The 27350-nt window shown below is 37.9% G+C and overlaps 1 protein-coding gene across 4 annotated transcripts in view; it reads right to left on the bottom strand.

Annotated features, from left to right (window-relative positions):
- The window catches only part of PIP5K1B (phosphatidylinositol-4-phosphate 5-kinase type 1 beta), a 64691-nt gene extending 38938 nt beyond the window's left edge, over positions 1-25753 (bottom strand). The window contains exons 1-6 of one of the 4 annotated variants that reach the window (XM_062624077.1): positions 25095-25753; positions 24390-24470; positions 24056-24199; positions 23699-23767; positions 9998-10128; positions 198-315 (exon numbers count right to left, since the gene is read on the bottom strand). In XM_062624077.1, the coding sequence (XP_062480061.1) occupies positions 198-315; positions 9998-10128; positions 23699-23767; positions 24056-24085 (348 nt within the window). In that variant the 5' untranslated portion in view covers positions 24086-24199; positions 24390-24470; positions 25095-25753. Of the gene's footprint in view, positions 1-197; positions 316-9997; positions 10129-13973; positions 14118-23698; positions 23768-24055; positions 24200-24389; positions 24471-25094 lie in introns of those variants that run through there. The other 3 variants (XM_062624079.1, XM_062624078.1, XM_062624081.1) reach the window with 3 other exon arrangements.
- Between the last annotated feature and the right edge of the window lie 1597 nt (positions 25754-27350).

Genomic DNA, 27350 nt, shown 5'->3' on the forward strand with positions numbered 1-27350 from the left:
TAGTCAATTAGCAAGGCAGGTTTAAGATGCAGAATTAATTTTTTTGTAAAACACTAAAAGTATTCACTAGTTATGAACTACTTCATGAATAAAATTTACTACCCATTTGGGCACCATTAAAGCATCCTTTTCTTTCACTATGAAACTAGTACATATTATAATAATTTGTAACTCAAAAGAAAACTGCAGTATCTTACCAAGTAATCACCAGGCTTGATACCAAAAAGTTCTCTGAAATAGCGGAAGGCAAGAGGTGCATACGTCTTAAATCTGAAGTCAGGGTAATGATGAGCAGGGGTGAGATTGCTCCCTTCACTGAAAACAAAAACAAAAATAAACCAAACCCAATTATTTTTGAGCATTTTTTAGCAACTTCCTTCTTGCAGCTAGTTTTACTGTAAAGTTGCTTAACTCAACCATTGGCCTTCCGAGACAAAAGTCACAAATGCAGATAAACCTCCCTATCACCATTAGTCAGTGTAATAGAAATGTCTGAGAGACATATAATACAATACAGACAGCAAATTCCTTTTTCGCTCCTTAAAGGGAATGACTGTTTTCACCACCCATATCCCTTTACATAAATATCGGGTTTTAACTAATGCTACAATTTCTCATAGCCCTCCAAAGTAAGCCAGCCTAATAGTTTACTGACACAGGAAGGCTCACCGCCACCTCATGAATGTTCTTGCAAAAATTCTGGAAGTCAGTGCAGCAAAACAACTTCATACTTGCTTGGTGACCTGAACTGGTTTGCAGGGAACTCAGATGGATACTAAGGACAGCACAGCACTGAGGGCAGAATCATGCAGCCAGAGCAATGGGGAGGATGCAGGACTACATACATATTTTAATGGCAGCAAACATTGATTGGCTCTGCCTTATTTATGAAACAGCATTCTCAGCATTAGTCTCTGATTTCAAAGTGGTTTTCTATTTGTCTTCCTGTCAAGTCATATATTTTACCTCACTTCAGTCTAAACCAGCACTAGCTTACATGCTCAGTTGGTTAAATAGGAACACAAGGTACAGACCCTTAGGGGAATTCTGCAGAACGGTATGCAGTTATGTGCAAGCTACAGATTCAAACTAGAAGAGGCACAAAGACTACTAGGGTGACCAGCCTACAAGTCAGCTGAAGGAAGAGGTCAGCAGCAAATTCTGCCAGAAGAAAACAAACAAACCAAAAGCACCACCACCACCCTCACCCTACTTGCTTGTGGTTTCATTTATGATGGAACCAAAAGAAGGCTTTTAAGTAGAAGTGTTCTATGCTATGATTTCAACACAAACAAGAGCAGTTTTAAGACAAAGTTTGGTCAGTCTCTGAATGGTTTGATAAATGAGCACAAAATCCATGGCTTGACACAGTGGATGAAATCAGCTCTTCCAGTACTTGTTTAGTCATTTACCCTAACTAAATTATTCAGAAATGCAGCATGTACCTCTATGACTGGCAAGAAGAATATCCAAAGTAAGTAATATCCAAAAAGAAAAAGAAAAAAAGCTATGAATTCACACAGCTATGAAAAGGAATAAACTCTAAGCAACATTCCTGCAAAGGCTAAATTAAGCATCATGAAAATATTTAAGAGCTTTGATCTTGTACAATTAATGCTTGTCGTAAGAATTTGTCACCTTCCATCAATAACCATTTGATGACAATTCTACACAACCCACCTTAGCTGCCCCTGCATACGTACCACCAAAATCCAACAGAACTGAACTGCTAATTAAGCAGTGTGAACAAGCTTTCTCAGGCTCTAGACTGATAATGCATATACTCTAACTCTTAAATAGGAGACAAAAGGAGGGGGGGAAAAAAGCCCTGATTTTTATTTGGGAATTACATTTGGGATGTGGAAAACCAAGAACGAATACAAAAACATTAGAAAACTACTACTTCTTGGAGTTCTAAACCATACAGTTAACAGTTAGTAAAGGCTATCTAGTCCTAATGAACTCATCTGATCACTTTATAATCTACTGTATCACAATTTCAAGGCATTAAAATAAAATCCACATGCATTTTGTTGTTCCACTATATAGTAAATAATGAAAACCAGTAGAATGCTAGGCTGAAGTTGGTAGTTTTTCTTTTCAGTTAAGACTGGTGAATGCTTTTTCTTATAAGGTCTTTCAGCTGATCAGAACACTGACAGTTTCATCTGAATTAAGTTTCATATACCTAGATGCATTTCACTGAATATTTGTGCAATATGAGGATGCCACAGGGGTAACATAGCTACACTGGGGACCTGGAGGCATACTTGTAAATACATGTAACTGTTGTAAGAAGCCGAGAGTTAAGATGCAGAACAGATGAACCACCACATCACTGTCAGGTAAGATTAATCCTCTAAACTTTATGCAAAAGTCCTGTCTTTCAGTACATAACTACCTTTATAAATCTGCTTCCTGCAATCGTAACTTAAAAGCTTTTTTTTGTGAAAGTGTGGCAATAAATAGATTCCCTGTCTTTACTATACCAGAATATGTACCATGTTTGGAACTTCACCAGGCTGAATTTAAGATAGGTTTGCTATGAAAATACCATGAGTCTAAACCTTTTAGTAACTTTATATGGTGTAAAATGATCAATTCTGGGTCTACAGATGGACAGCAATGCATAGTAACTGGAGATTTATTCCAGACTAATTGCAAACAGCAGTTATTTTGGAACAGCATTGACAGAGAGGCAATTTATGTATTTAGAGCATGTGAGCTTGATTTACAAGTGTGTAACAGTCAATTTCACTACGCAGACAAGTTTCTTTGTAAAATAATATTTAAAAATCCCTTTTAGTAAAGGTCTTCTGTTAAACATACTAATTCATTTCAGCTTCACTGCCTAATAGAATAGTTTACAGGATCCCAACAGTAAGCTCTTGTGTGATGCAAGAATCAAGCCTGACACAAATGTATGATTTACTGGTAACTCCTCTGGAAGAAAGTTTGTAAGATTTTTTTGTTGCTACTTGTAACAGAAAAAGTAGCCTTGTCTCCAGTAATTTCTTACAGCAATGGAAAACTTCAAATTCCTTGTGGCTGAGTATGTCCTTATTCTTGCCTGAAAAGGACAGTTTCTACTGTACAGAATGCTTGAAGTAAATACACCTCTACCTTATTTAGACATGAAATTACTCACCTTCTACTTTATTAGCTCTTGAGAATTGTGGTTTTTTCCCCACATTTTCTTGGCACATTTTACAGGGTGTTTCATTCTTGCTGGATAAAGTATATGCACAAAGCACCACATATAACAATTTTTAATCAGGTTAGGGAGTTTCATGGGGACAATTATGTCTTTGAAGTTGAAGAAGAAAAATACCTGTGATCTGATGACAAAAAAATCTACCTGCAAAACAGAGCTCTGGATATAACAGAAATGTACTCTATCATAAAAAAAGAGGTAATCATTTATTTTTTCCTGTCAGATAGTTTAGGAAAGGAAAAATAAAGGCTTTTAATACCAGCTTTGGTTCTGGCAATCTTGAGGAATTCAAGTCTCTGTGTACAAGCTACCACAAGCAATACAGCTGGAAAGATTAGGAAGCAATTGTAACTTATGAGGTATTTTAATAACCTTGGCTGTAAGACCACACAAAAGAAAAGCTTGGCAGGTAGAACAATAAAAAGACATATGAAACTTACTGTGAGAGTTCTATTTAATACTTCAATTTTAGATTTTTTTTTTAAATCAAGCACACCTAGAAATGACAGTATGTTCATTTTGACCTGTTTTTTACTAAATGTTTATAGTTGATTTAAAGCATAGACTGTGCAATATCAAACTAAAAATGAACTATATTTGTAATGGACAGGCTTGAGAGAAATTTGCTAACCAAGAGACCCAGATACGTTTGTTGGCAGCTTTTTTTACTGTGGCCTCACCCTAGTAGGACATACTTAGGAGACAGCACACCTATGTGAAGTGGCAGAGAAGGCCAACTGCATCTCTTGGTAGCAAACTTGCATTGCAGAGCAATGTTAATAGGCTCTGATGTAGCTGTTAACAAAAGAAATAATCACACTGTAGTTGTGGGCCCATGTACACCCTTCTTGTATGTACTGTAAAAAGAGCGAGGAGGAGGAACACCTCAGTTCTCTTTTTAAAAAGCAGCTCTTTTTAAAATCTTAAAATCAAAATAAAACACCTAAAGTTAAAGGTTCCCAATATTAAAAACTAAAAGTATGCAATCTTAGTTTCCCTGTTCTTGGATAAAGGTGCTCTTTCACAATCAAAATGTGTTTAAGTTTTACAAACTGTACCCAATAAATACCTACTGACAGACTGGGTAGTGCTTTGGCGTATTTATTTTCTATATATCATTTCAGGAAAGCAATTATTTCCTACATGATGCAAATGAATATTATGGTTACCTGTACAAATGGGTGTGTGTTGGTTTTCTTCATACTGTGGGATAAAGTCCAGTAGTAACATCCTTGTTTCCCACCATATATTCTCCTATACTTTTGGTTACTATGCTATCCTAAGCAGCTGCCCTCAAGGCAGCTTTGAAATATACCTGTGAATAGTAAATATCTTCAAAACAAGCAAAGTCAATATTTATGTAACAGCTGAATACATAGACATTTTCTTACAATGATAATGTCTATTTCACAACCAACTAGAAATGCCCTTTAAGCAAAGGGTATCAGAGTACTGTAGAAATAGTTTGTCTACATAATCACACAAGTACTCAGGTTATCACAGGTTTACCTAGAATTTGACAGCATAATAGAATCATAGGACTTTCCAACCTAGCTGACTTTTTAAGATCATGAAATCCAACTTTTACCACAGGACTGCCACGTCCACCACTAAACCATGTCACTAAGGGCCTCATCTACATGTTTTCTGAACTCTTCCAGGTATGCTGACTCAACCACTTCTACGGAAAAAGAAGTAGCTAAGACCAGTAATTTTTAATAAATGTCTTTTTGTTTTTGTTGCCACACTAACCCCATTTCACATACTATTTGTTTTGCAAACAGAAATTACTCTCTCCTCTCTGTGTATCTCTCTACTGACAAACTATAAGAAGTGTGTCGGAACTTGCGTCATCCTGTGTATCTCTGCAACTGAAGCACCAAAGAAGAGCAGCAGTGCTTTATCAAAGGCTTCAGGCCACTTTCTTATCTGTCTTGTGAAGCCGCCCAACTGGAAACATAGGCAGCTAAGCATCAGTGTGAACATTTGAGTATCATTCACATTGAGCCTGCAGAGCACTCTATACTTCTTTAATTACAAAGACACTACTTAGCCCATTAGGAAACCTAATGTATAGGTTTGGTACAAATATACTTCCAAGGCCAAGTGTCAGTTTTCCTCATTTTTCTAAATCAGTCCACAAAAACATACAAGAAAACAGTACACTTCAGTTTTAGACATAGGGTAAAACCCAGAGTGGTCCTTTTTTCTTCTGACTACTTCTGTGTTCTGTCATCCAAATGCTTTCGTAATACAATACTGAGCTTTTGACATTAAATAGCAGAAAGCACTGAATAATATTTCATTAGCATCACAAGAAAGCAATATGCAATTGAGCCATTTTGCTATACAGATGACTGTAGCTGTAGAGTGCTTACAGGTCAACAGCATCTAACAGACCTACTAGTTAAATTAGAAACCATAGCAAGTATCTCAATATGAAGGGTGTAGACCCTAAAAATAAAGCATATTAGCAAGGGAAGTGCATAATACTGATGACCACCTTGCTGCAAAAAAGGTCAGACTCACAGGTGTGCTTAGCAGCAGCCTCCACCTAAGAAAACAAGGAGATGGAGTTTGAAACATACCGGTCTGTTCCAAATACTCTGCATTTCTGAAGCTGCATATGACTCATTAGCCAAAGTTAGCTGACAGAATGGAGCAGCTTCTGTTTGGCTTGTCAAGCACTGCTTTTGGAAAACCAGCCTATTTAGCTAGTATGTGTCTGCTGGAAGAGCTTAGGAAGCTGCCCACACTGCCGACTGACAGGCAGCTTCATGGCCCCATACCCCAATGACCAGCTTGAGCAATCACTGTCTTATACAAATAACCTTATTAGCTCAGCAATGAGTCTTTCTGATGGTGGCCACCTTACTTTAAGCCAGCTCTACACTTGAACCAAACAGCTCTGAAAACACTGCTGTGACCACACTGCAGAAATGACTAGTTTGGAGACAAAATGTGCCACCAAGAAATGAACTGGCTCCAACCAAGGAAGTCAGGGGTATAGAGCATAATGCAGGAAGGGGAGAATATGCCCCACACAGCTGGGTGACAGGACAGGGCACAGAGAGCACAGGCAGGACGCACAACCTTCCCACTGAACCCTCCAGCCACTGCTGCAGCACAGATTTCCACAGCAGTGTTTAAAAGCCAAAAGAAAAGCTACCTGGGAGTAGTTCCTCCTGTGTTCTCACCCTATTCAGGGAGGTGGGGGAGACTTCAGACACTGCCTCCAGAATCAACTAGGTCACTGTAGGCTGCCTTTTCTTCTCAGTCCAAATGGCACATTTACACAGTACCATTTAAACTGGATGGTAGTTCTCAATTAATCTTTTATAGCAGCCCCTAGTAATACCTACCTTAGTTCCCAAAAGCCGCATGTTATCAACTCCTGGGCAGCCCAAAGAGAAAGGGACAAAGGAGGCGCCACAATGTGAAGCAGAAAACAACAGAGGCACTTTTCCACCCCCTCCAACACTACAATGTACAAATGAAAGCAAGCACCTCTGCAATTCCAATCCACCCACTGTACAGAACTACCTGTACTTCCCAAAAAGTCACTTCCAGAAACAAACACTTAAATGAATCTGGACTAAACTCTGACCAATTTAACCCAGTTACAAAGTAACTCAGGACCCGGCATATCTTGTAGCCTATGGAGTTACTTCTGAATTATTTCAGTGGCTTCCACAATAAGCAGAGCAGTTACATTCAGGTCTGAATGACTACTTTTTAGCCCTAGCATTTTTCTCTCTCCTTCATGACTCCTGAACACCACTGGAACTGTTTTGCTGTGGTTACTAAAGCTGAGGTACGGGCAATGCTGAGGTTTACTGCAGGGGCTGAGAAAGACTCAGAGCCTTTTTATCTTCTGCAACTGGTAAAATTTATAAACAGCTGTTGACTAACAGTAAAAGGGCACAGAGAACAGTGTTTTGCTCACTGGAGCACAGGCTGCTGTTTCATTGCATTTCTACTACCCCAGGTCTATTTTGTCACTGCGACCATAATAGCCTCCTGTTGTCAGTGCAGCAGGTGTGCCTGTGACTCTGCAAAACAGCTGTTCTCTCAGGTCATTGCCACACCCGAGTGAAACAAGGGGGACACAAGGGAAAACATGGGAGGAAGGCGGAGTAGCACAGCTGTTGTTATGAGCTGGCCACAGTGAAGGGCAAGCTCATCTAATAGCCTGCCTGGAGCTGCAGCTGAATTATGAGTACACAAAGCAAGTGGAAAAATCTGTTCCTTGCTTGGTAAGCACCTGCTTTCAGCACCACCCTTGCTGTACTGTCAGGTTCTCCTCCAGCTGTGGACATTGGCAAAAAGTTTACTTAACCTCAGCTTGCTCCAGGGGTGCTTCCAGGTAAAAGTAAGCCCACTAGACCAGCAGGTGTAACTCATTGCTTTCAACCCAGACCAATCCAAAGGGGGAGGCAAAACAAAAACTCTAAAGCAATGACTTTTAATAATACTCCTTCACATATAGGTACCATCCTAGGAAAAAGTGAAGAGCACCTGACATGGGAGTATTTGCTAAAAATGTGCAACCCTCTGTCTAGGGGTAACAAAGCTACCTGTAAATGTGTCTTGGGTGATCAACATCATACCACCATGAAAGACTCAACATTCCAATGCCCTTAACCAGCAAGAAAGCAAGCCTGTATTGTATGTAATCCTAAATTATTGCAATTTATGAAAACTATGAAAACTAGTATCACTTTGTACTGAAACCATTTTAGATGAATGTTCATGTTACATTGAGACACAGGAAGGACTTGAAACTTAACATTTCTGTGCATTAGCATAAGAAATCACGTGTCATGGTTTTAAGAGATCGCTGTGGATAGCCAATTTTTATTTATAGAGAATGTTACCAGCAAGTGCTCCTTATAAGAGAAGCTCTTAGTTACAGTCAGGATGACTCACTATGTTATATACTCCTGCTTACTAGAGAGCTATGAAAAACAAAACAAGAACAACTATGCTGCTCTGGCTATTACTTTCATTTGTCTAAGTTTCCTCATATGAGTTATTTGTTTATTTATAGGAAACTGTTCAGAAAGATGCTACTAAAACTTTCATAATACATTTTATGTTAGAGCGAACAGGCTATTCCTGATGCCTTTGTTTTCTTTTTAACCCAGAAGGGATCTTTCCCACCTTTCCCTTAAAAACAACACAAAACATGGAAATATGATTTCTGAGTGTACATGTATGGAAGTTTCACAGAAAACATATACAACGCTATGGATTACAAACCATTTTAGTTTACTTGTTGCTTTAGAATAATGTTAAAAAAGATATAATTATTTTTTTCCAAAATTGTTCCATGTAATTAAACAATTTTAGCATGTATACTTCAATTAATTTCCATGAACAAAGCTGTTACTGCAGCCAAACCAAGTACAAAAGCCTGCATCATTGTCAGTCACACATTTCACAAGTATGATGGCTCACTTCCTCTCACTCCATTTTTCAAACCAATAAAAACTGGTATGATACACACATCTCTCAACTGTAATTTGGATTTTTTTTAAACAAACTATTGTGACTATGATGTATGAAAACACATGCATATAGTTAACTTCTCTATATTTACCCAATATAGAAGAGAAAGACTACAAAACTGCACAAACCTTAGAGTTAACACCAGAACAAGTATACGAATACTATTACTAGAAACTAAGGAATGTAATGTAAAAGCTTTATTTCATGTAAGAAATAAATTTTCTTCTCCTTAAATGACACTTCAGCTCAGAGGAAAGCAGGAGTTGTATCAAGCAAATTCATGTGAGGAGAGAACAACTTTCATGAGCCAGCAATTATTTTGTACATTGTCAGTTTTTTGTTTTAGCAACATTGGTAATTTTTTATGATTGTAAATTATTAGAAAACATTTACAAAATAGCAATCAAACTGCACATGAACAAAACTTATAAAAATTCCTAGAAAGCCTTCAAAAATTCAAGGAATACTGCACACATCACATGTCCTTACAGAAATGTTGAGCATTATTGGAACTCAGCACTTTCAAGGACCCAGATAATACTGAACAAAGCAAGTCAGACTGGTTTTATTTTTCCTAATTTTTGTTATCCATTCATAAAATATGTAACTTGAAAAAGTTACACAGCCCTATACTTCAGCTTCTGAATCCTCCAGATGAGTACAGATGTCTTTTTCCCTCATCAGCAGTACTGATTATAGCATCAACTTGGCAGTGATACAAACTGGGGTGGACAAATGCAAAGCAGTAATTGTGCACAACCTGTAGACAGCTAGTAACAGCTGAATCACAAGCTGAAGTCCTGGCTATAATGTTATAATGTAGTGTAAATTCTTATATTACTCTTAACACTGCAGGACTTGAATTTTCATAAATTTTGACAACACCTCAGCAAAATAGTATTATTCTCAGTTTTTAGAAACTAAATGGAAATTAAACAAACATGTGACTGCTGGACATAATACTTAATTGCGTATAGATCCACAAATCACTTCCAATTGTAATTAACAGCTCCTTAATTGAAAGTGTCACAATTGCTTTCCTTCTCCAGAAGTGACAAGTCTCAAATCTTCAGTTGAAGTGTCATATTCCCAGTTTTCTACCTGCCTTCATTTTCAATGATGACATGAATAGGATAATGTTCAATTTATAATACATGGATTTTACTCTAACCCCATTTCATTAGAACTGGAAAATAACACTTGTTTGAAATATTTGGTTAGAGTTTCCTTATGAAATTCTATTGAAAATAAATTTAATAGGCTTGTTCTTACCTTGGTAGAAAGACACTTTCTACTACATAGAAGTCTTGCATAAGAACATCTCTGTCTGGTTTTGATGTAAGGTTTCCCACTGTGTATCCTATTCCCAGCTGGATAGCACCTTTAATAGCTGAGGATGCAGTCTGTACAAAAAGTAAGAATTCAGGGATGAGTTTGCTAAAAATAGATTTATTAGTAACATTGTAACTCTTAATAATTTTTGTAATAATAATGGAGTGTCATCTTTACCTCTTAGACCTCAGAGGGATGACTGCTCTTCAATTAAAAATATACAGGAAGCACTATGTTTTAGCAGAAGCTTCAAAAATCAATTATTTGGTTGTACAGACTCTGACTTTTCAAACTGCCCAAAAAATGTAGACAGTGGGTTGTAACATCAGAGAATCACAAAATACCAGGTTAGAAGGAACCTCAAGGATCATCTCATGCAACATTTCTTGGCAAAGCTACAGGCCAGCAAAGTATCTCAGCAGCCTGTCCAGATGAGTCTTCAAAGTATACAATTTTGGGGAACCCACCAGTTCCCTGGAGAGACCTTCCCAATGGCTGACTGTTCTTACAGTGAAAATTTCTCCCCTTGTGTCCCAGTGGAATCTTCCCAGGAATAACTTGTACCCATGACTCCTCATCTTTTCCATGTGACTCCATGTAAAAAGGCAGCCTTCATCTTCTTTGTAGCCACGTTTTAAATACTGAAACATGGTGATCAAGTCTCACCTGAGCCGCCTTTTTCTCAAAGCTAAACAAATCCAGCTCTCTCAGCCCTTCCTCACATGACAGGTTTCCCAGTCCTTTGACCACCTTTGTGGCCCTTCTCCGGATAACCTAGAGCTTGCCCACATCTTTTCTATATAGTGGAAACCAAAACTGAACAAAGTATTACAGGTGTGGAATAATTCCTGACAAGCATGGAATAAAGACTCCTTTATCTCTGATGGTGATGCCCTTGCATCAACCTGGATTTTTGATCCCAAGGCCTGAGACTCAACAGTACTGGTAAAGACAGAGGTGAAGTGTTGAGAACATCTGCCTTTTCAGTGTTCATTACTGATTTACCTCTCCTGTTTAACACTGGGACAATATTTTCATCTGTTTCTACTTGTTTTAACCCTTTCTTGTAGGTCAGGTTTTGTAGGCCATTCTCTAGCCAATTTCAGTTCAAGCTTTTGCTTTTCTAACTGCATCCCTGCACAACCTGGCAATGCCCTTCTAGTTCTTCATGCTTATTTGTTCACTTTTCCATCGTCAGTATGCTTCCATAAGAGTGACTTGACATGATCTGACGCTTACATCAGAGTGAAGTGACTTAAATTCAACAAATAAGGCTTGAAAGGGAGAAAAGGGTTCAAAAGTACAGCACAAAACTCGGATAAATGTATGTACATAAATTGAGACTATCTCTGAAACTTTCTCACACTGACTACACAGTCCTACTTGATGGATTAAAAATTATGGCAGAACTGAGTAAAAATAAGAAATTGGTAAAGAAAGGAATCCTTTTGAAAAAATTGAAGGAGTGAATATAGAAAACCATTGGGAAGGGAAAGAAGGCTATCAGTATCTTCCCTTGGTATGGTGTATTTTCACCAGTCTGAAGATGCTATTTTGGTGTCCTTTTTCAGGTTTTAACTCCCACTCACCAAACAAGGAAGAGACTGTAACAGAGGAAGCAGACAACACCAGAAGTTTCATGATCAGAACTACTTCAGCACTCCAACAAAAACATTTCAGGAGTGAGAATTACATAAGAAAGGGTTCAAGAATACGAAACTACCCTTGTTATAGTTCTTGGAACAGCATATACTAGAGTGAGTGCTTCACTTTAGAAAATAGAAGACAGAGATGTGTAGCTCCTAAATAATTAAGACTGCACACCAAGCAGAACTTGCACTTGCGTAACAGTTTAGAACAGGCAATTTGGTGGGAACAAACACCACCACCATTCTGAGACTACTACTTTGACTACTAAAAAGATTTGGGTTTGTGTCATAATAAGATTCACATTTTTCTTTCCTTGAAAGGCCTCTATTCATGAATGATTAATGCCCAACAAAAGCAGTACTTATGTAACTTCGATCAAACCAATACTCATACAAATAGTTTCTGCTTCATAGCTGGATGCCCATCTTGTTCAGTGCCACAGCAAGGGACTATGTCTGAAATAGCACAGTACTGCATTTTATTAATGAGAGAGGATAAGCTATGCCAAAAAAAAAAAAAAAAAAAAAAAGCCACCCCCCCCCGAAACCAAAAAACCCCAAACCAAACCAAAACACACACACTCCCTCCTCAAACCAAGGCAAATAGCCTGGCAATGTGATTTCAAGGGGAGAATTCTGGATCACGTTTCAAGTTCATGAACAATTTCTGTAGAATTTCTGAAAATTCAAAAGAAGACCTACAGTCCTTTGAGGGGCAGACTGTCTACCAGTATGGTGTAGACCTTACCCACAAGGATATCTTCTTGTTAATTTCCACTCCTATTGAAAAGTGCCATTAGTAGTCACCCATCATTTCTGGAGCAGTGACAGCAACAGCTTTAACAGAAAAGCAATGTTATGAAATCATTCAGGATACTTTAACAACTGTTTTGAAACAAACTGATAGCAATTACAGGATGCTGAAGGCAAGTGCTGGCCCAAAGTCCAGTCTTTGTGAATCACTGTTACAAATTAACCCTAACAAAAACTGGTCATCCAATATCCCCTTATCAAATGCCAAGTTTCTGTTTTCAGAAGCCTTTAAATGAAAACAAAACAAACCTTGAAATTTGTCTCAATGCAAACACTTGTCTTGGTTTATTATTATTTTGTGATTAAGAAAGGAATCCAAGGATAAGAAAAAACTGCCTTTCAAGCCTTAGAGGAAATGTTCTTGATTAATGAATTTTACTACTATGAAAATGTATTTACTGGAATCTACAAATGCAAATGGAAAAATGTACTCTCTCACTCATTTTTCCTTACTCAGGCATCTCTTTTAATGCTCCTGAAAGCAGCAAAATGTGGTTTTAAACCTAAGCACCTTACTTCTTTGATTTTTTTTTTATTACTCTCCTGCTTTAGAACGAGAAATAACATTCAGCAACTTTCTGTAACAGTTCTCTCATTTAGAGACTGAAATAATTTTTCCTTCCTATGAGCCTTATGAAGAGGTTTAGAAAGTGGCCTTCAGTCTATATATCAGCTGTAACTGTATGTGACAGGGGACACTAATTGTACAGTGACTTTTTTACTTAACAGCTTCTGAAGCTCTAAGAAACAAAAGGATGAGAATAAGCAGCAGGATAAACAACTTCAGTTGATGAAGTTTAGACTATGAGACTAAATGGATTTGTAGCAAATGGTGCACACTGTGACAACTGTCTTTGCTATCTAAAGAGGCACAACAAAGGAAAGATTTTACTACCCTCCTCCTTTTGCTGACTAGAGTACTACTGTCTACTGCACAGGTACTTTGGTGCTTTTTGTACCAACAATGAAAAGAGAAACCCATAAAAATGTTGGCAGTTTCACATTAAACTACCTTTTACTGGCTTTGATACTGTGGATCCTAACATGCTAGGCCAGAATCTGTCCTTGGCAACATATAACAGCATAAACTTGAATGGGCACACAACCTCAGACCAACCAAGGTCTTACTGACTTATATTAATCTTCACTTGTGGTGCTGTGAAAAGGACAGACCTGTTCTTTACTTTGCAGCCCCCCAAACCTATGCATCGGTACTCTTCCCGCTGTGCCAGCAAGTTTCTCTGTGTCCAGCCACACTGGTTACAAAAGAGCTGACAGAGGTTTTCAGTGGTACCAGTTTCCCAATTCATGTAAGCACCAATATCAGCCACCCAGCTGAATAAAAAAAAAATACACCACCTCACATCCTCACAGAATAAACCAAACTGGATAGGGCTTATGTTTGTCTTTCTACTGGCTGCAGGAGGACAATTTGGAACCAGCAAAAAGCCTACTTCCTCAAAATTAATGTGTCATCACCTCCTGAACATATCTCAAGGGACACTGAATTGATACTATCTCTGTTTTGTGCCATATAGCCAGCCAGCACATGCTTATCTTGATAGTGGGACCTCTATGTTTCTCATCAATCCATAATCAGAATCAGGTACAGCTTCTCTCAACTCTAGGTTTTCAACAAAAGTTAGTTCAGGAGAGAAAACAGAGTTTCACACAAATTCATGTTAAACTGTGCCTTACATAGATACTGAGAAGTAAAGCATGAAATTATACAATTAAGTACAATGTAAATTACAATTCCTGCAGCCATGCAAACTGAGAAATTGCCCATTCCCTGCCTGTACTCTTGCCCCAGAGTGCCAGTATTTCAAAGCAGGTAGTGACGCTTCTCTCCCACCTAACACCAGTTGCCTATTAAATGGAAGCAGTTCGGCAAAGGGAAAAGAGCTGGATTTCAGGAATAGATGTACTGGGGTTAAAGTGCATCAGGAGAATTTCTAAACTGTTGAGACAAAAAGTGCTTCCACAGTTTTATCTCTACATAAAAGCTTAAGTTCTTTTAATTCTGACGAAGCCTACCTTTGCCCCTTTTTTCAAAAGTAACTATATACTTTCCTGTATTTGCCACATGGCATTGGTAGAAGGCCTGTAGAGATGGAAAACTGTATGCGCAGTCATAAATCATAACAACTTACAGGATGAAAACAGAATATAACACAGAACATGGACAGGTATATGGAATATTTGCATCACTGATAAAAAATCTAGCACTAAATATGCTATCTCATGAATTACTGTTCTCTGCAGATGCGTCTTTCACTCACTGTACACCACTTCAATCTGAAATCCTTTTTCAGAATAACAAAATAAATGAGAACTTAAATCCTTTCAAAATCAGGTATTGAGTGTGCATAATCCCACAGATGTACTAAGCAGGATTTTAACATTGCTTTTCCTACAGATAATTGCTTTCAGGATAGTTCTGTAAAATTTACATTTGTTATTTTCATAAGAGAAAGGTGTTAATCAGACACACAAATGTATGTAAAGGCAATTAACCTTCAGATAACAGAAAAAAATAAATTAATGAAGTTATTTAACAACTGTGCAAGTTAGGGCAAGTCTATTGAAAAGACTGAAAAAAATCTCTCCTTTAGGAAAAGAAAAAATAAAAATCCAGGGATGACAAAAATATATGTATAATAGTTCCAGAAAATACACATTACTCAATAAATATTTCCATGTGAGTGTGCAGGTTGTAAATGGCTGGCAAACCTAGCCAACCACTGATACAATGTAAAGGATTGGTACCAAGTACATGATACACAAAGACTTCAGATATGGCAAATAATTTTCCTTTAAACCAGCTTTCTTCTCTTCTCTCCATATTAGTATGGGACTATTACTGACAGAAAACAAACCATTTAACAAACCATGAGCAGAGAGGAACTAAGTAGAATACAGGCTTCATTTAATTTAACAGAAGTTCCCCTCTACTCTCACTCACAAAATTATTCTCGCATTCTTCTTTCAACTATAAATTGTTCTTGCTAGGTCTTTATGCATTCCCCACAAGCAGCTCATGAAAAACGTAACTAACATTCTGGCCTTCTTTGGAAGCAGAATCCTAGTGACATCATTTAGGACTGCGTGGATGTAAACTTTGTCCTTGTTTATCTGTTCTCCCTGCTTATAACTCATTTTATCACAGCTGAAGTTTCAGTTTTAACACAAGTGAAGTTTGGCCTATGAACTTTCTGGAGCAAAGATGGTGATTCTTTCAGACCACATCTGGCCTTATTGCAGGTGCTATAAAGCAACGAGAAAAAAAAAAAAACAAAAACAAAAACCAAACAACTCTGTCCCCAGCAACTCCACCTCCTTATCACCCTGGAAGGCAAGATCATGATTCCTTTCTTTCACCCTTAGTACTACTGTCATTCACACATGTTTAAAATCTGACTAATGAAACAGTAGAGATACCCAGTTACTGAAGTTCTCTGTAACAGATGGGAAGAAAAAGGCATCTGCACAGGAGCCACCTCCGATCAGCACTGTTCTGCAGCCATGCTTCCCGCAGTGTAGCTTCCATTAGTTCGCTTCTGTCTACTATCTGTGAGGAAGCCTGCTCTCATGTCCCACACTAGCCCACTCTGCTGCTTGGTGGGGTTTAATGAACTGGACTAATGTAGAACAGCTGCCTTGTTTTAGGCAACATTCTCTAGTGAAGTTCAAAAAACCAAAAAAAAACATTAAATTAAATCAACAGGATCTCACTTGGTCAAAGTGCTTTAAACCAAATGGGTTAGGCCAGATACGAATTTTCTGCTACAAGTAATCATTTGTTCTTCAGTTATACTAGCTGCCGTAAGAAAGAGGAACCCATGCACATATTCACTCCCATGCAAACACAGTTTATCTTTCTCAGACTCCTGAAAAGATACTAAGCTTCCACAAATTGTGTAAATCCTTCAGCCAAAGCACCTGAGGAGAATGCCTATTGAAAACCAGCACATCTTCTTCAAGCAAGATTTAAAATAAGCTCTCTCTGAACATTATGAAGTTGCAATTAGTTTCAAGATGTATGTGTGGTTATTGTCTAGCCCGTTCCTTCTGCACTAGAGCTCTTTTGGCTTTGAGCACCTGCTGTGCTTACAGTCCCACAGAACAGCACCTCCTGCAGCTGTTTCTGCTGAAGCTGCTGGACACAGCTACCCCATCTCAGCATGCTCCCTTCAGCTGCTACATTTGAGCTAAATCTCCTTACACATGATAACACAAACAGGGAAATTAAAATAGTTATTAGGAAATGCCACTGACTGTACTAGTTTTACTGTTTCTAACTGGAACCACAGGTCACTACAGCCATGGTACTCGTTCACTCTTCCTTCAGTTCCATGCTGTTTTTATCAAGTATTTGCCCAGCTGCTACAGGTCACACTTCATGAACCTGGGCTACTATCCACCATCCTCACCTCTGGGTCTTGCTCTGGGGTGGGGAGGTTTGGGGGGGTTGTGAATGGCTAGTATTAAGTTGCTCTTTCTTCCTACAGAACAAAATTACTTCAGTACTGCTAGCCTGCTTTGCAAGAAACAGCTGTGACCTCCAAAGGAAAACTCCAGTCAATATTTTTCTTTATAATAAGGCAATCTTTAATTCAAAACAACCAGGAAGATAAGACAGGTATTTACTTGTACAATGCAGATGTAATTACAAATGGTCACATACACCCAGAAAAGTAAAGGCCTGCAGCAGAGCTGAAATATCCAGGGTGTACCTATTTCACAATGCTGAAATTACACTAGTCTATGCTATCTTCTTTTGTCATTCTTTCTCTTTGCATCCTTGAGAGATGCCTCAGCACAAACTAATCCGCATTACATGCTGCACAATACAGTGTTGACTGTGCTTTCTAAATTATACATATCAATAGATGTGTTATTAAAATATAAACAGTAGACCATACCTTTTTCTGGCATACTATGCTGAATGCCATCATAAATGCTAGCTGACTAAACAAGTGCATCTGCTAATACTGTATCTTTTTTTAACCTCTTTATAGAAGGTTATGATGTTCAAAGTTGTTGAAAATGGTTTTCTTGTAGTTCTACCAATAATTTTAACAACTTTGTCAGGATGCTCTCCCAGGAAATTGTTAAGACATCTACACATTAAATTTTTCCAGGTCAACTGCTATCAGAATGATTTTCTGACCCAACCTGTACCTGATCTCCCTTCATTTTCCAAAATAGAATTCACTGACTCCATGTCTTTCAATTAACTTTTCCTCTATTTCAAAACATAAATGCTGAAATTTCAGACAGCCATGAATCCAAGTACTTTGGATCTTCTCTCTGCCTCTCTGAGGAAAAAAAATTTGAGACCTGCAAGTTTGGTAGTAGCCGTTGATCCAGGTAAAGCCACCAAATACAGTCATTTTTTTATCTTTCGCAGATGCACAAAGTGCTCAAACATCTGCCACTGAAAACACAGGTCCCAGTGTATCAAAAACTCCAGTAGCAAAGTTTCAGTGTGCAAGAATAAGTTCCCTATATGCAGACATTAGACACAGGGCATAAGCCAGTACCAAACGTGATGCAGCAATGCTGCTTGTACATGTCTGCCAGCTCTAACAATAGGTAGCTGGTTTCCTTTATTGAGGCAAATTGCCTTTGCTCCTGGCAAAGTGACTCACACTTCTGACACAAATTTTCAAATAGGTTACCTAAAGTGCTTGTAATATGCTAAGCAGAAGAGCTTCAAGCTACGTAGTAACTAGAAACAAAGCATAACTGTATTTATGTGTGGCAGCCTTCAGATTTGATAGACGGCTGTGCCACATTCTTGCCACACCCCTGCTATTAAGCATCAGGATGCTACTGAAATCTGTTTTGTCAGGAAGCAGATTTTGGGACTACTGTGTGATTGATGACATTACAGTGCAAAAGCTGCATGTGTGTCAGCAGCTTCTCACAACAGTCTGCAGAATATTGAGAGGAAATGGGGAAAAAAAAAAGAAATGGCTATTCCATGCTCCAGATTTCAGCGATGGATAGACTGAAAAGGATAGACTGTGATGGATACCTAGAAGAAGCTAGTCTGATGACTGCATTTTGTTACCAGGCTCCCTTGCTACTTTCCGTCTTCCAGCATGATACAGAACAAATAATCAGAGCCCACTCCTACTCCTCTTTCCTTCCGCTTCTCCCCCATTTATCTCTTTCTGAAAAAACACCTCAGAACACCTCTGAAAACCTCCACCCTCAAACAGCTGGCCACAGTTTGCATAATTTAAGATTTCTTTGATCTCAAAGTTACTAGAATCCTCCATTCTAAAAGCTACATGGAATATGTATCTGTGAAATTTCTCTTTCATTAACCAAGTTCTCTGATTAGAGTGACTGAAACTTTTTAGGTGATATTCATACTGTAAACTTAGCAACTTCTTGAAGTTTACAGATACAGAGAAAACCCAGGAGGAGTTACAGAGATTATAATGCTTATAGCAAATGACTGCAGCTGAACAGCCCAGAGACCCACCTTAAATAACTCTGCTTTAAAGAGAGAATATGCAAGGGAAGGTTGTGGTTTTCAGAATAAAAGAAAACAAACAAACAAAACCAAACCAAACCCAAAACCAGAAAATTACATTCCATCATCTCTCAAGGACTTTGACTAAGTCATATTAGATAATTAAAAGCCCTAAGAGCATTAATGTCAGATTGCATTGTCAGAAAACACAAAAGTTAGAACACACACACAAAAAAAAAAACACACCAACAAAACCCCCAAAAAACCCAGCTGAATGAAGAAGCCTGATCCATACTAGAAACTGTGCCACTATCTTGGTCTAGTTATGCATTTCAGAGTCTGAAAGGATGTTGCAGCAATGCTCATGCAAAACCTCACACAAGGATTTAGTAAAGACATTTACTTAGAGCTCCAAGTTGTTCATATTCATGCAGCTGGCAAGTCGAATTTAGTTCTGCCAGGGAAATGGGCCAAAACTTGAGTATTGTTTGAATACATGAAATTGAAGAAATGAAGACTTAATTCATTCAGGAGCATATTGCTATTGCATAGCAAAGATACCAGAGGTCAGAAATAAAATTTTCTGTTAGTAACAAGATTCCTTTTTCACCAAGGATGAACAAGCAAGTAATCCCTTTTGGAACTCTCCCACAGCCAAACTGTGCTAAAGTTACAGCAGGCCAAAACACACTCATGCACAAAGGACAAGCATGCTTTGAGGATTGCCCATATTCATCAGTGAATGATTCAGATGCTTTTTCTATGCACTGAGCTACAAACTAATTTATTACAGCTAACTAGTCCTCAGAGTTGAGGTGCACTAGAGAAGAACATCCTCTCAACAATGCACACACTCTGACAGTATGAAAAGTGTGCAAAAGGCAGAACTACAGAATGAAGAGGGAACAACATTAGAGGGAGCAGATTTAGGAGTCTTTAGTTCCCGCACATTCTCCATCTGCTGCAGCAACTGAGTCCCACATCACTAGATGCAACTGCAGTGGTATGTCCTTTCCACATTAGTCAGTACAGTCCAGCTGCTACTAAAAGCATAAACTACATCATCTACTCTGGAGTCTTCAGAAGTAAAGGGGAGTGAACCACAAGGAAAAGAATGTGAAGGTTTTCTACGTGCCCCAGCAACAATTTGTTTTTCTTCAAACAGCCATTAGAAACAATTTGTTTTCTGGTGGAAATGGGTTTTAGTAAGCCATCATTCATCTCTTTATGAATGGGAGAGATGGTATTGGCTAAGGTAACCAGTTTCATTTGCACTAGTAAATTTACACTGAGGGAAACAGAAAATCAAGTATTCGCAGTTATTTTCTCTAATTTTCTGCAGGGTTTCTCTTACAGGTCACTGGATTTTACATAACAAAGCAGCTGTTTTCCATGCATCACTTTTTCTGCTGGTATGTATTTATAGATATAGATATATATATATATATACACAACTAAAGCTGCACAAATATAATTTCTGCATGCTATTGTTAAAGATGGACATGGTACACTTAAGCTAAATGGAAAAATGTTGAAAGAAAAGGCTGTTTTGCTTTTTAGATCAGATTGAGGATTGTTCTCTCTCACCTCCCACCCCACACAAGGAAAATGTAACCATTCAGCAGGGCAGTATCAGTGCTCCTCTTATCCCTAGAGATTTGATTTTATTTTAGGCATTATAGATACTCTAGCATGTGCCTGAGCATCATACGCTTTTTGCCACATGACTGCAAATCCTGAATCAGCAAGTGCCTCTGCAACTGATGTGAGGGGACAGAGGCACTGTGAGAAGATGAAGATCTCAAGGAAGACTTTGAAGTTAAGACCAAACCTCACACAGCTCAAGACAGAGTTACTGTCATGGAGTCCTCATATTGAAACAGAGGGTCCTACAATAGAGGCTGACAGCAGGATAACATTAACTCTTCCTTCACTAATCAATCTGCTTTGCAACGGTGACCTTTTACGTGGGGTGGGGTTGAGACTGAAACTGTCACATTTCAGGATGATTATCTCCAAGAATTATTGCAGAAACCCCTTAAATTACCCACATAAAACCTGACATTGCAAAACTCTTCTATTGTCTGTATTTCTGAACTATGTGCTAGTTATCCCTTCTGCTTCCAGCTATACTATTGCTCTGACACAACTTCTTTGGGTACCAGATCTTTTCAGGACAGCACATCACTGAAAAGAATATTCCAGATCAAAGATACACACCAGTACCACAGGTCCCAAGTCACACAGTCCTTTATAAGCTTACTCAGTCCCACCTCAACAGCAGTTACTCTGCTATACATTAGAGGTCAGAGCAGAGTAAAAACCAGAATTGCCTCAGTTCAAGCCAACCTACTGTCCTTTGCTTTTCTAAGGCGAACAGGACAACTTCCTCACTTTTATAATGTTGGTTTTGGTGGTTTTTTGGTTTGTTTTTGTGGTCTTATTTTAAAGGAGGAAGTGAAGCCCCTGAACAATGAGAAGGAGTTAGCAAGCATGGTCTTACTTCAGAACTATGTATCTTGCCTAAGTGTTTCCACTGCAATCAAAGGCAGTGGTAAATGGGAAAAGGAACTGCCTGAGTAGCTGAAAAAGCACCAGCTGAGGAAACAAGCTCTTCCTCAACCCAGATTTCTGGAGGAAGCGGCAGACGAAGTCACGAGAAAAAACTGCAAGTATTCTCCAGCAAAACAAACCAAGTGCAAATGCACATGACTGGAGAACTATAAATGCAATACCTGTATAAAAGAGTGAAGAAATGTGATGTGGGTCATAAAGGACAGGAGAGACGTAACTGTAAACCAGACTTAAAAACAGAGCAGTATCTCCTTGAGAAAGTTAACTAAAAATAGGGAATTAAATGGGAAATGACATAAAATGCCTCTGTCAAATACAGGTTCTGCCAGGCTTACCCTGTAACAAACTTTCTAGACATACATGGATGATTCCTCTGGACTTCTGTAAAAAGTATGAAACAGTGCTACATGGAGCATCTGAAGGTGAGAATTAACAGAAAGTGAAAGGTTTGTAAGGAGTTTAGCTTAAGAAGAGAGGTACATTGTTAAAAGTGAAAGGTCAGGCAAAGCCATGCAACCAGTAACCCCTGTATGGATAAATTGTGGGGTCAAGATTATTTATTTTTTTTTAATTAACATTATCATAAAAAGCAGGAGCATAATGGTAATACTTGCTGATAACACTAAACTATGGGGCATATGGAACACAGGAACTTGAACATGGAACAACTGAGGGTATAAAAAAGGGAATTAAACTGGCATTAAGATACAAGTACAGACAACTAGTGATTCAGGGAAAAAGGCAGAATTTGGAAATGATTGTCACTGTGATCTCTCAGTGTGATGTGGTTGTGAATCCTAGGTTTTGTCAGAGAAGTATTTTCAATAAATACGCAACAGTAGCTTGTGTCATGGTGAGAAATCTTCCTCTGGAATATTATGAATTTAGAGTTGAACAGGAACAGAGGAGAACATGTAAGACAACTGCAGGAATGGAATTCACCTGTGCTGGGACCTCCATGAATTGTCTAGCAATATAAAACTGCAAAAGTGTCCACATCATGCACTGAACTTTTCTTACTTTCTGGTACTAAATGTCAAGAACAATTTAGACTTAAAAAAAAAACTAAAACAACAAAACAAAAAAACAAAAAACAAAAAACAAACAAAAAAAACAAACAACAAAGCCCCCACAAAAAACACCAAAAACCCAACCCAAAAACCAAAAAAAACAAACATATCTTTTTTCTCAAGCATTACTTCCTTTCATTTTTAAGAAAATTATCTGAAACATGAAGGCCACCCAGATACTGAAAATGTAGTTGCTAACAAAGGAGGTGGGGAAAAAAAAATAGTAGCTTATTATTCTCCTTGACTTACCAGCACTGCTGTAGGCAACACTCAGAAATTAAAAACCCTAATCCATGATACGTACTGTAGGATCATGAGGATGTCTGCTAGATTACAGAAATTAAGTTAAAAAAAAATAAATCACTTTTTTGTGTCAGTACGATGATCAAATCCAGCAACTAACAATTTGGTTGTGTAAATATGTATAGGAATATGTGCATTTGTAGCTCCCCTTAGTTAACAGCAGTGTTAGGTGGACCCAAATAATGCTGGTCTCAGAAAGCAAGTGACAGAAAAGCAGGTATCAGCTACTCTTACAACACCTAAATAGCCCTATGCTGCTACCCTTGATGCATGCTACTATATTAAATATGTCTTCTCTTAATCAACATTTCTTTTTTAAAAAGCAAAGCAAACAAAAAGTGTACTATTTTGCAACGCATGGAGGAGGTGGTAGGGTAGGTCTGTAGCCCACATACGTTGCATAAACATTCGAAGCATTTGGGAACTTACCGTACTAAATTTCTGACAACAGTATTTACGCCCAGAGGTGTATCTGTTGCTAAGAGCAAAGAATTTCCATCAGTCTAGCATGACTGTATACTTTAAAGCTGTACTGAACAAGCTTTTAAGTAGTCAGCCTTGCAGTGAGTAGAAATGCCGTATGATTTCACAGAAGGAATTTTGTACTTAGAAAAGCTCTATGGAACATTTTTTGTTTGTTCTTGTATTTAGCCAGTTCTGAAATATATTTCACTTATGGCAGCTTTTAATTACCAATATGAAGAGAAAAACATGCAATGAGAAGATCATAAGTCTTGTTTACCTTTTTGTATGTTTTCTCCTCATTTGGCTTTCCAGCAGTAACATCTCCATTTTCAGTAACAGATGACATCTAACAACAGAAGCTTAAGTTATAAACAAAGTACTTGCTTTAGAAAAGTAACTGTTTGTCATACAATTCATCATACAATTGATGAATCATACAATTCATTATTGGGTTTTTGCTAAATTCAAACCTTTTAGGGGACAGGAAGTCTCCAAGATCAGTGACATATCTAGGATATTTCTAAAAGGATTTTTCAGGCAGACTAAAAGGACATGTCCAGCATATGACTAATTCTACACAGCCCTCTACTTCTTTTTCCCCACACCGGTATGTAGGTCTACAAAAAGAACTCACAGTGAAATCTTGCTCCTCAGCAGACTGCATGAGATGATCTTGAAAAGTACAATGATGAGCAAAACTATGAAGCTTGTGAGCCAGATTTTCAGTGGCAAGTCTCAGAGGTCCAAGGCCTTTGGCTGTATTGACACACTGTATCTCCTTAAAGGAGCAATGAGATATTTGACATTGCATCTTATCATGGCTCTAAAGCAATGCTAGATCAAGAATAAACCACTAAGTGACAGACCACTTGTGTCAGTCACTATAAATGTTTAAAACAATAGACTACAAGGACATTTTAAAATCATTCTAGATCTTGCCAACACTTTCACAATGGAACTACACATACCCTTACAAACAGTAGGACAAGTCATCTGGAGCTGAGATTTAAGATCAACCCATTCACTGGTGGTGGTAATGTTTTCCAGACCTATTGGAAGAAAAATCTATTAAAATTATGCCATCATAAACTTACATCTTGCAGAGCAGCTTTAGATTTCCTTTTTCTAATATTTTTCAGCTCAAGCAAAAATCCAGCTACAAGTGACGCTTTTCAAGAATCATCTCAAATAACTTGGTTACTAATGGGTCATTTAATGTACTTAGAAACTAGCAGTATTACACAGGAGAGAATCAGTTCAGTCTAATTTCCCTCTGCCATTGATATTTCACTACTGCAGCACAAGAAACCATGCAATAAAACATTTATGTAGAGCAGCAGACATACATGCTGTGGAGTGTTGTGTAACTACATGCTCTCTTCCATGAGGACTTTAATAATAAAGTACTAATCCTTATATCTCCACTCACCTGGGATAGCCCATATTTTAATTCCACAAAACCCCAAAAGATAAACAGTAAGAGTAATGGTTTGGAAGACTGCACTCTGAATAGTCATACATAACAGATAAACTCATTTTGGAAGTTTTCCACAATGGTAGTTACTATCAGCATAATGTCTGCAAGTAGTCTTGTCAAGGTAAGCTATTTTATAGTTAACATGGTTTGACTAAAACTATGAGAAAATATAATGTAATCAGATATTATTTGATACCTATTTGGAATTAGCTCTCCCTCCTATCTTCTTCATCTGTTTTAAGCCACATCAGTAGAGCTATTCTTAAAATTAATTTCTCAACCACACTGGAAGGAAAAAATCTGATTTGCCTTTAATCACTACAAATAGCATCTTATATATAACTAAAAATTGATTAGAAAGAAATATTCCTAGGCCTCATTCACTGAATTTAATTCTCCTGTAATCTGAAAGGTATATGTAACACCACTACGAAACCTAGTCAGAAAAGGCGTCAGAACAGTATTTTCCTCCTCTTCAGAGAAGCAGACTATTAATTGCACGCGAGACAAAAACCCAAAACCCAAGCAACACTCCCTAACCCCCAACAAATAGAAACCTGGATTTTTGATTTTCTGAGAACACTTTTCCTTTCAAAAGCCCCTTCTAATGTTACATAACAGTATATTTCTACTGCAGCCAGCTAGTCTTCTTTGTAGCTTTCATGCAATTAATGTATCTTAATCAGTTAATTCCTTTACTTGGATGTGCATTAGCATTATTCTACATATCAAATTCCTACTTAAAGGCAACAACTCAGTTCTGGTAGCTTTTAAAACTGAGTGTAGTTTATTTAGCTTACCTATACTCACACATTCTGTATTAATTCATATCAATCTATACTTGTAACTCTGTCAGTGCATGAACACGTGCATCAAGAACTTTTGTTAAAACAGTTTTTCTAGGAAAATAAATATAATTTTAATCACCGGTAGGAAGATGACTGCTTAAACTTACACCTGGATAAAAAAATAAACCCACCACCAAACCCCCCCAAACTGTTATTCTCCACACACCCTCAAGACTATTGGTAGAATAAGACATTCTACTACTCCCAAAGCTTTCTAAAATCTGATTCTGCATTTTCAGCAAAAGCCAAAGATGAATGTAACATGCAAACCCTCTTTAAGTAAGAAGTTAGCTGAAGAAAACACTCATGCCAAACAGGGAAGAAAAGCCTGTTTGTTCCTTGTTCTTTATTCAGGAACACTTCATTCATGTGAAAATACACCCCTGTAATACTGCCAAGGATAGGAAAACAGACAGTGAGATCCCAAGTTCAGTAATTACAGAGTACAAAACCTGAAAAAAAAACCCATAGAAGGTAATTTTTTTTCCTATCTATGGTGGTTTATTTCAGTCCTAGAGACATCTAAAATAGAATTATTTCAGCTTCTAATTGTCTGAGAAATACCTGTGCTTACCTGGGGTTGTGTTAAACATCTTTTCAAGATCTCTGCTGTGACAACTGTCTCCTATTGCATGGTTCCAATTTATTTTGAAAGCAATTATGACTTTATGTATTTTCACCTTCTCTGCAGCAACCAGAATGGTACAGGGTACCTTATCACATGCTTAATAATATGCATAGCAAGAATGACTTACCCAGTTCTACTGAAGTTTAACAATGATAATACAGGTCACAGCTTAGTCACTGACCCACTTCCAAGCTAAGCTACAACTATTTACTTATTTATTTATTAAAATAGCAGGCAGCTGTTATTAACATTGGGTCTCTCCATGTATCTGACAAAGGGCAGGCTCACAATAAAGTAACGCTGCTGTGGAGGGTGTAGTGGAGGAGAACATTTAGTCTCAAAAACACTCTAGGTATTCAGTCAAAGACTGGGCTATAGATCTCCTCTTTAGCTTCTTAGATGCCACACATCCTACCTGATGACAAAAAAAGGGAAACATTGAAGTCCAGTAGAATTTACAGAGTACTTTTCCCCAATGCTCTTGAAGAGTCAACGTTTTGGCCATGAGTCTTATTCACTGCAAAAACTAGCATGACATGTTCAGCTCCCCAGCCTACAGTCTTGAATTCCATAACATCTCCTTGCCCTAAATGCAGACTTACAAGAATCACACCTAGTCAATATGCGCTGCAACCTTTAAACAAAAAAAAAAATCTGCATTTTACAGTTCAGTTTCTCACCCTAAAAACTATTAAATTGTATGCTTCTTAAACAGTGTCTTTTTAATTCCTCTGCCTAGCTAGAAGCCTACTGCCCTGCCCACCACGCAGCAAAGTTTTGGTAACTGAGGTGACAGCAAATGCGAGCTTCGTACTCGGCTCCTCTTTGTTTGTTCTGGAATTTTTAACTGCATTTTCTTTATATATCAGAAATTCACCTGTTACTGACAACATAAGGCATTCATTTTGCAGATACGCAACTATCTGTTTTAATACAACCTTAATCGCTTATGCCCAGCCCACAGGAACAGATACTG

Source organism: Pezoporus occidentalis, unplaced genomic scaffold, assembly GCF_034315485.1.
Source record: "Pezoporus occidentalis ecotype Australia unplaced genomic scaffold, CSIRO_AGI_Poc_V1 ctg260, whole genome shotgun sequence".
In the NCBI taxonomy this organism is placed as follows: Eukaryota; Metazoa; Chordata; class Aves; order Psittaciformes; family Psittacidae; genus Pezoporus; species Pezoporus occidentalis.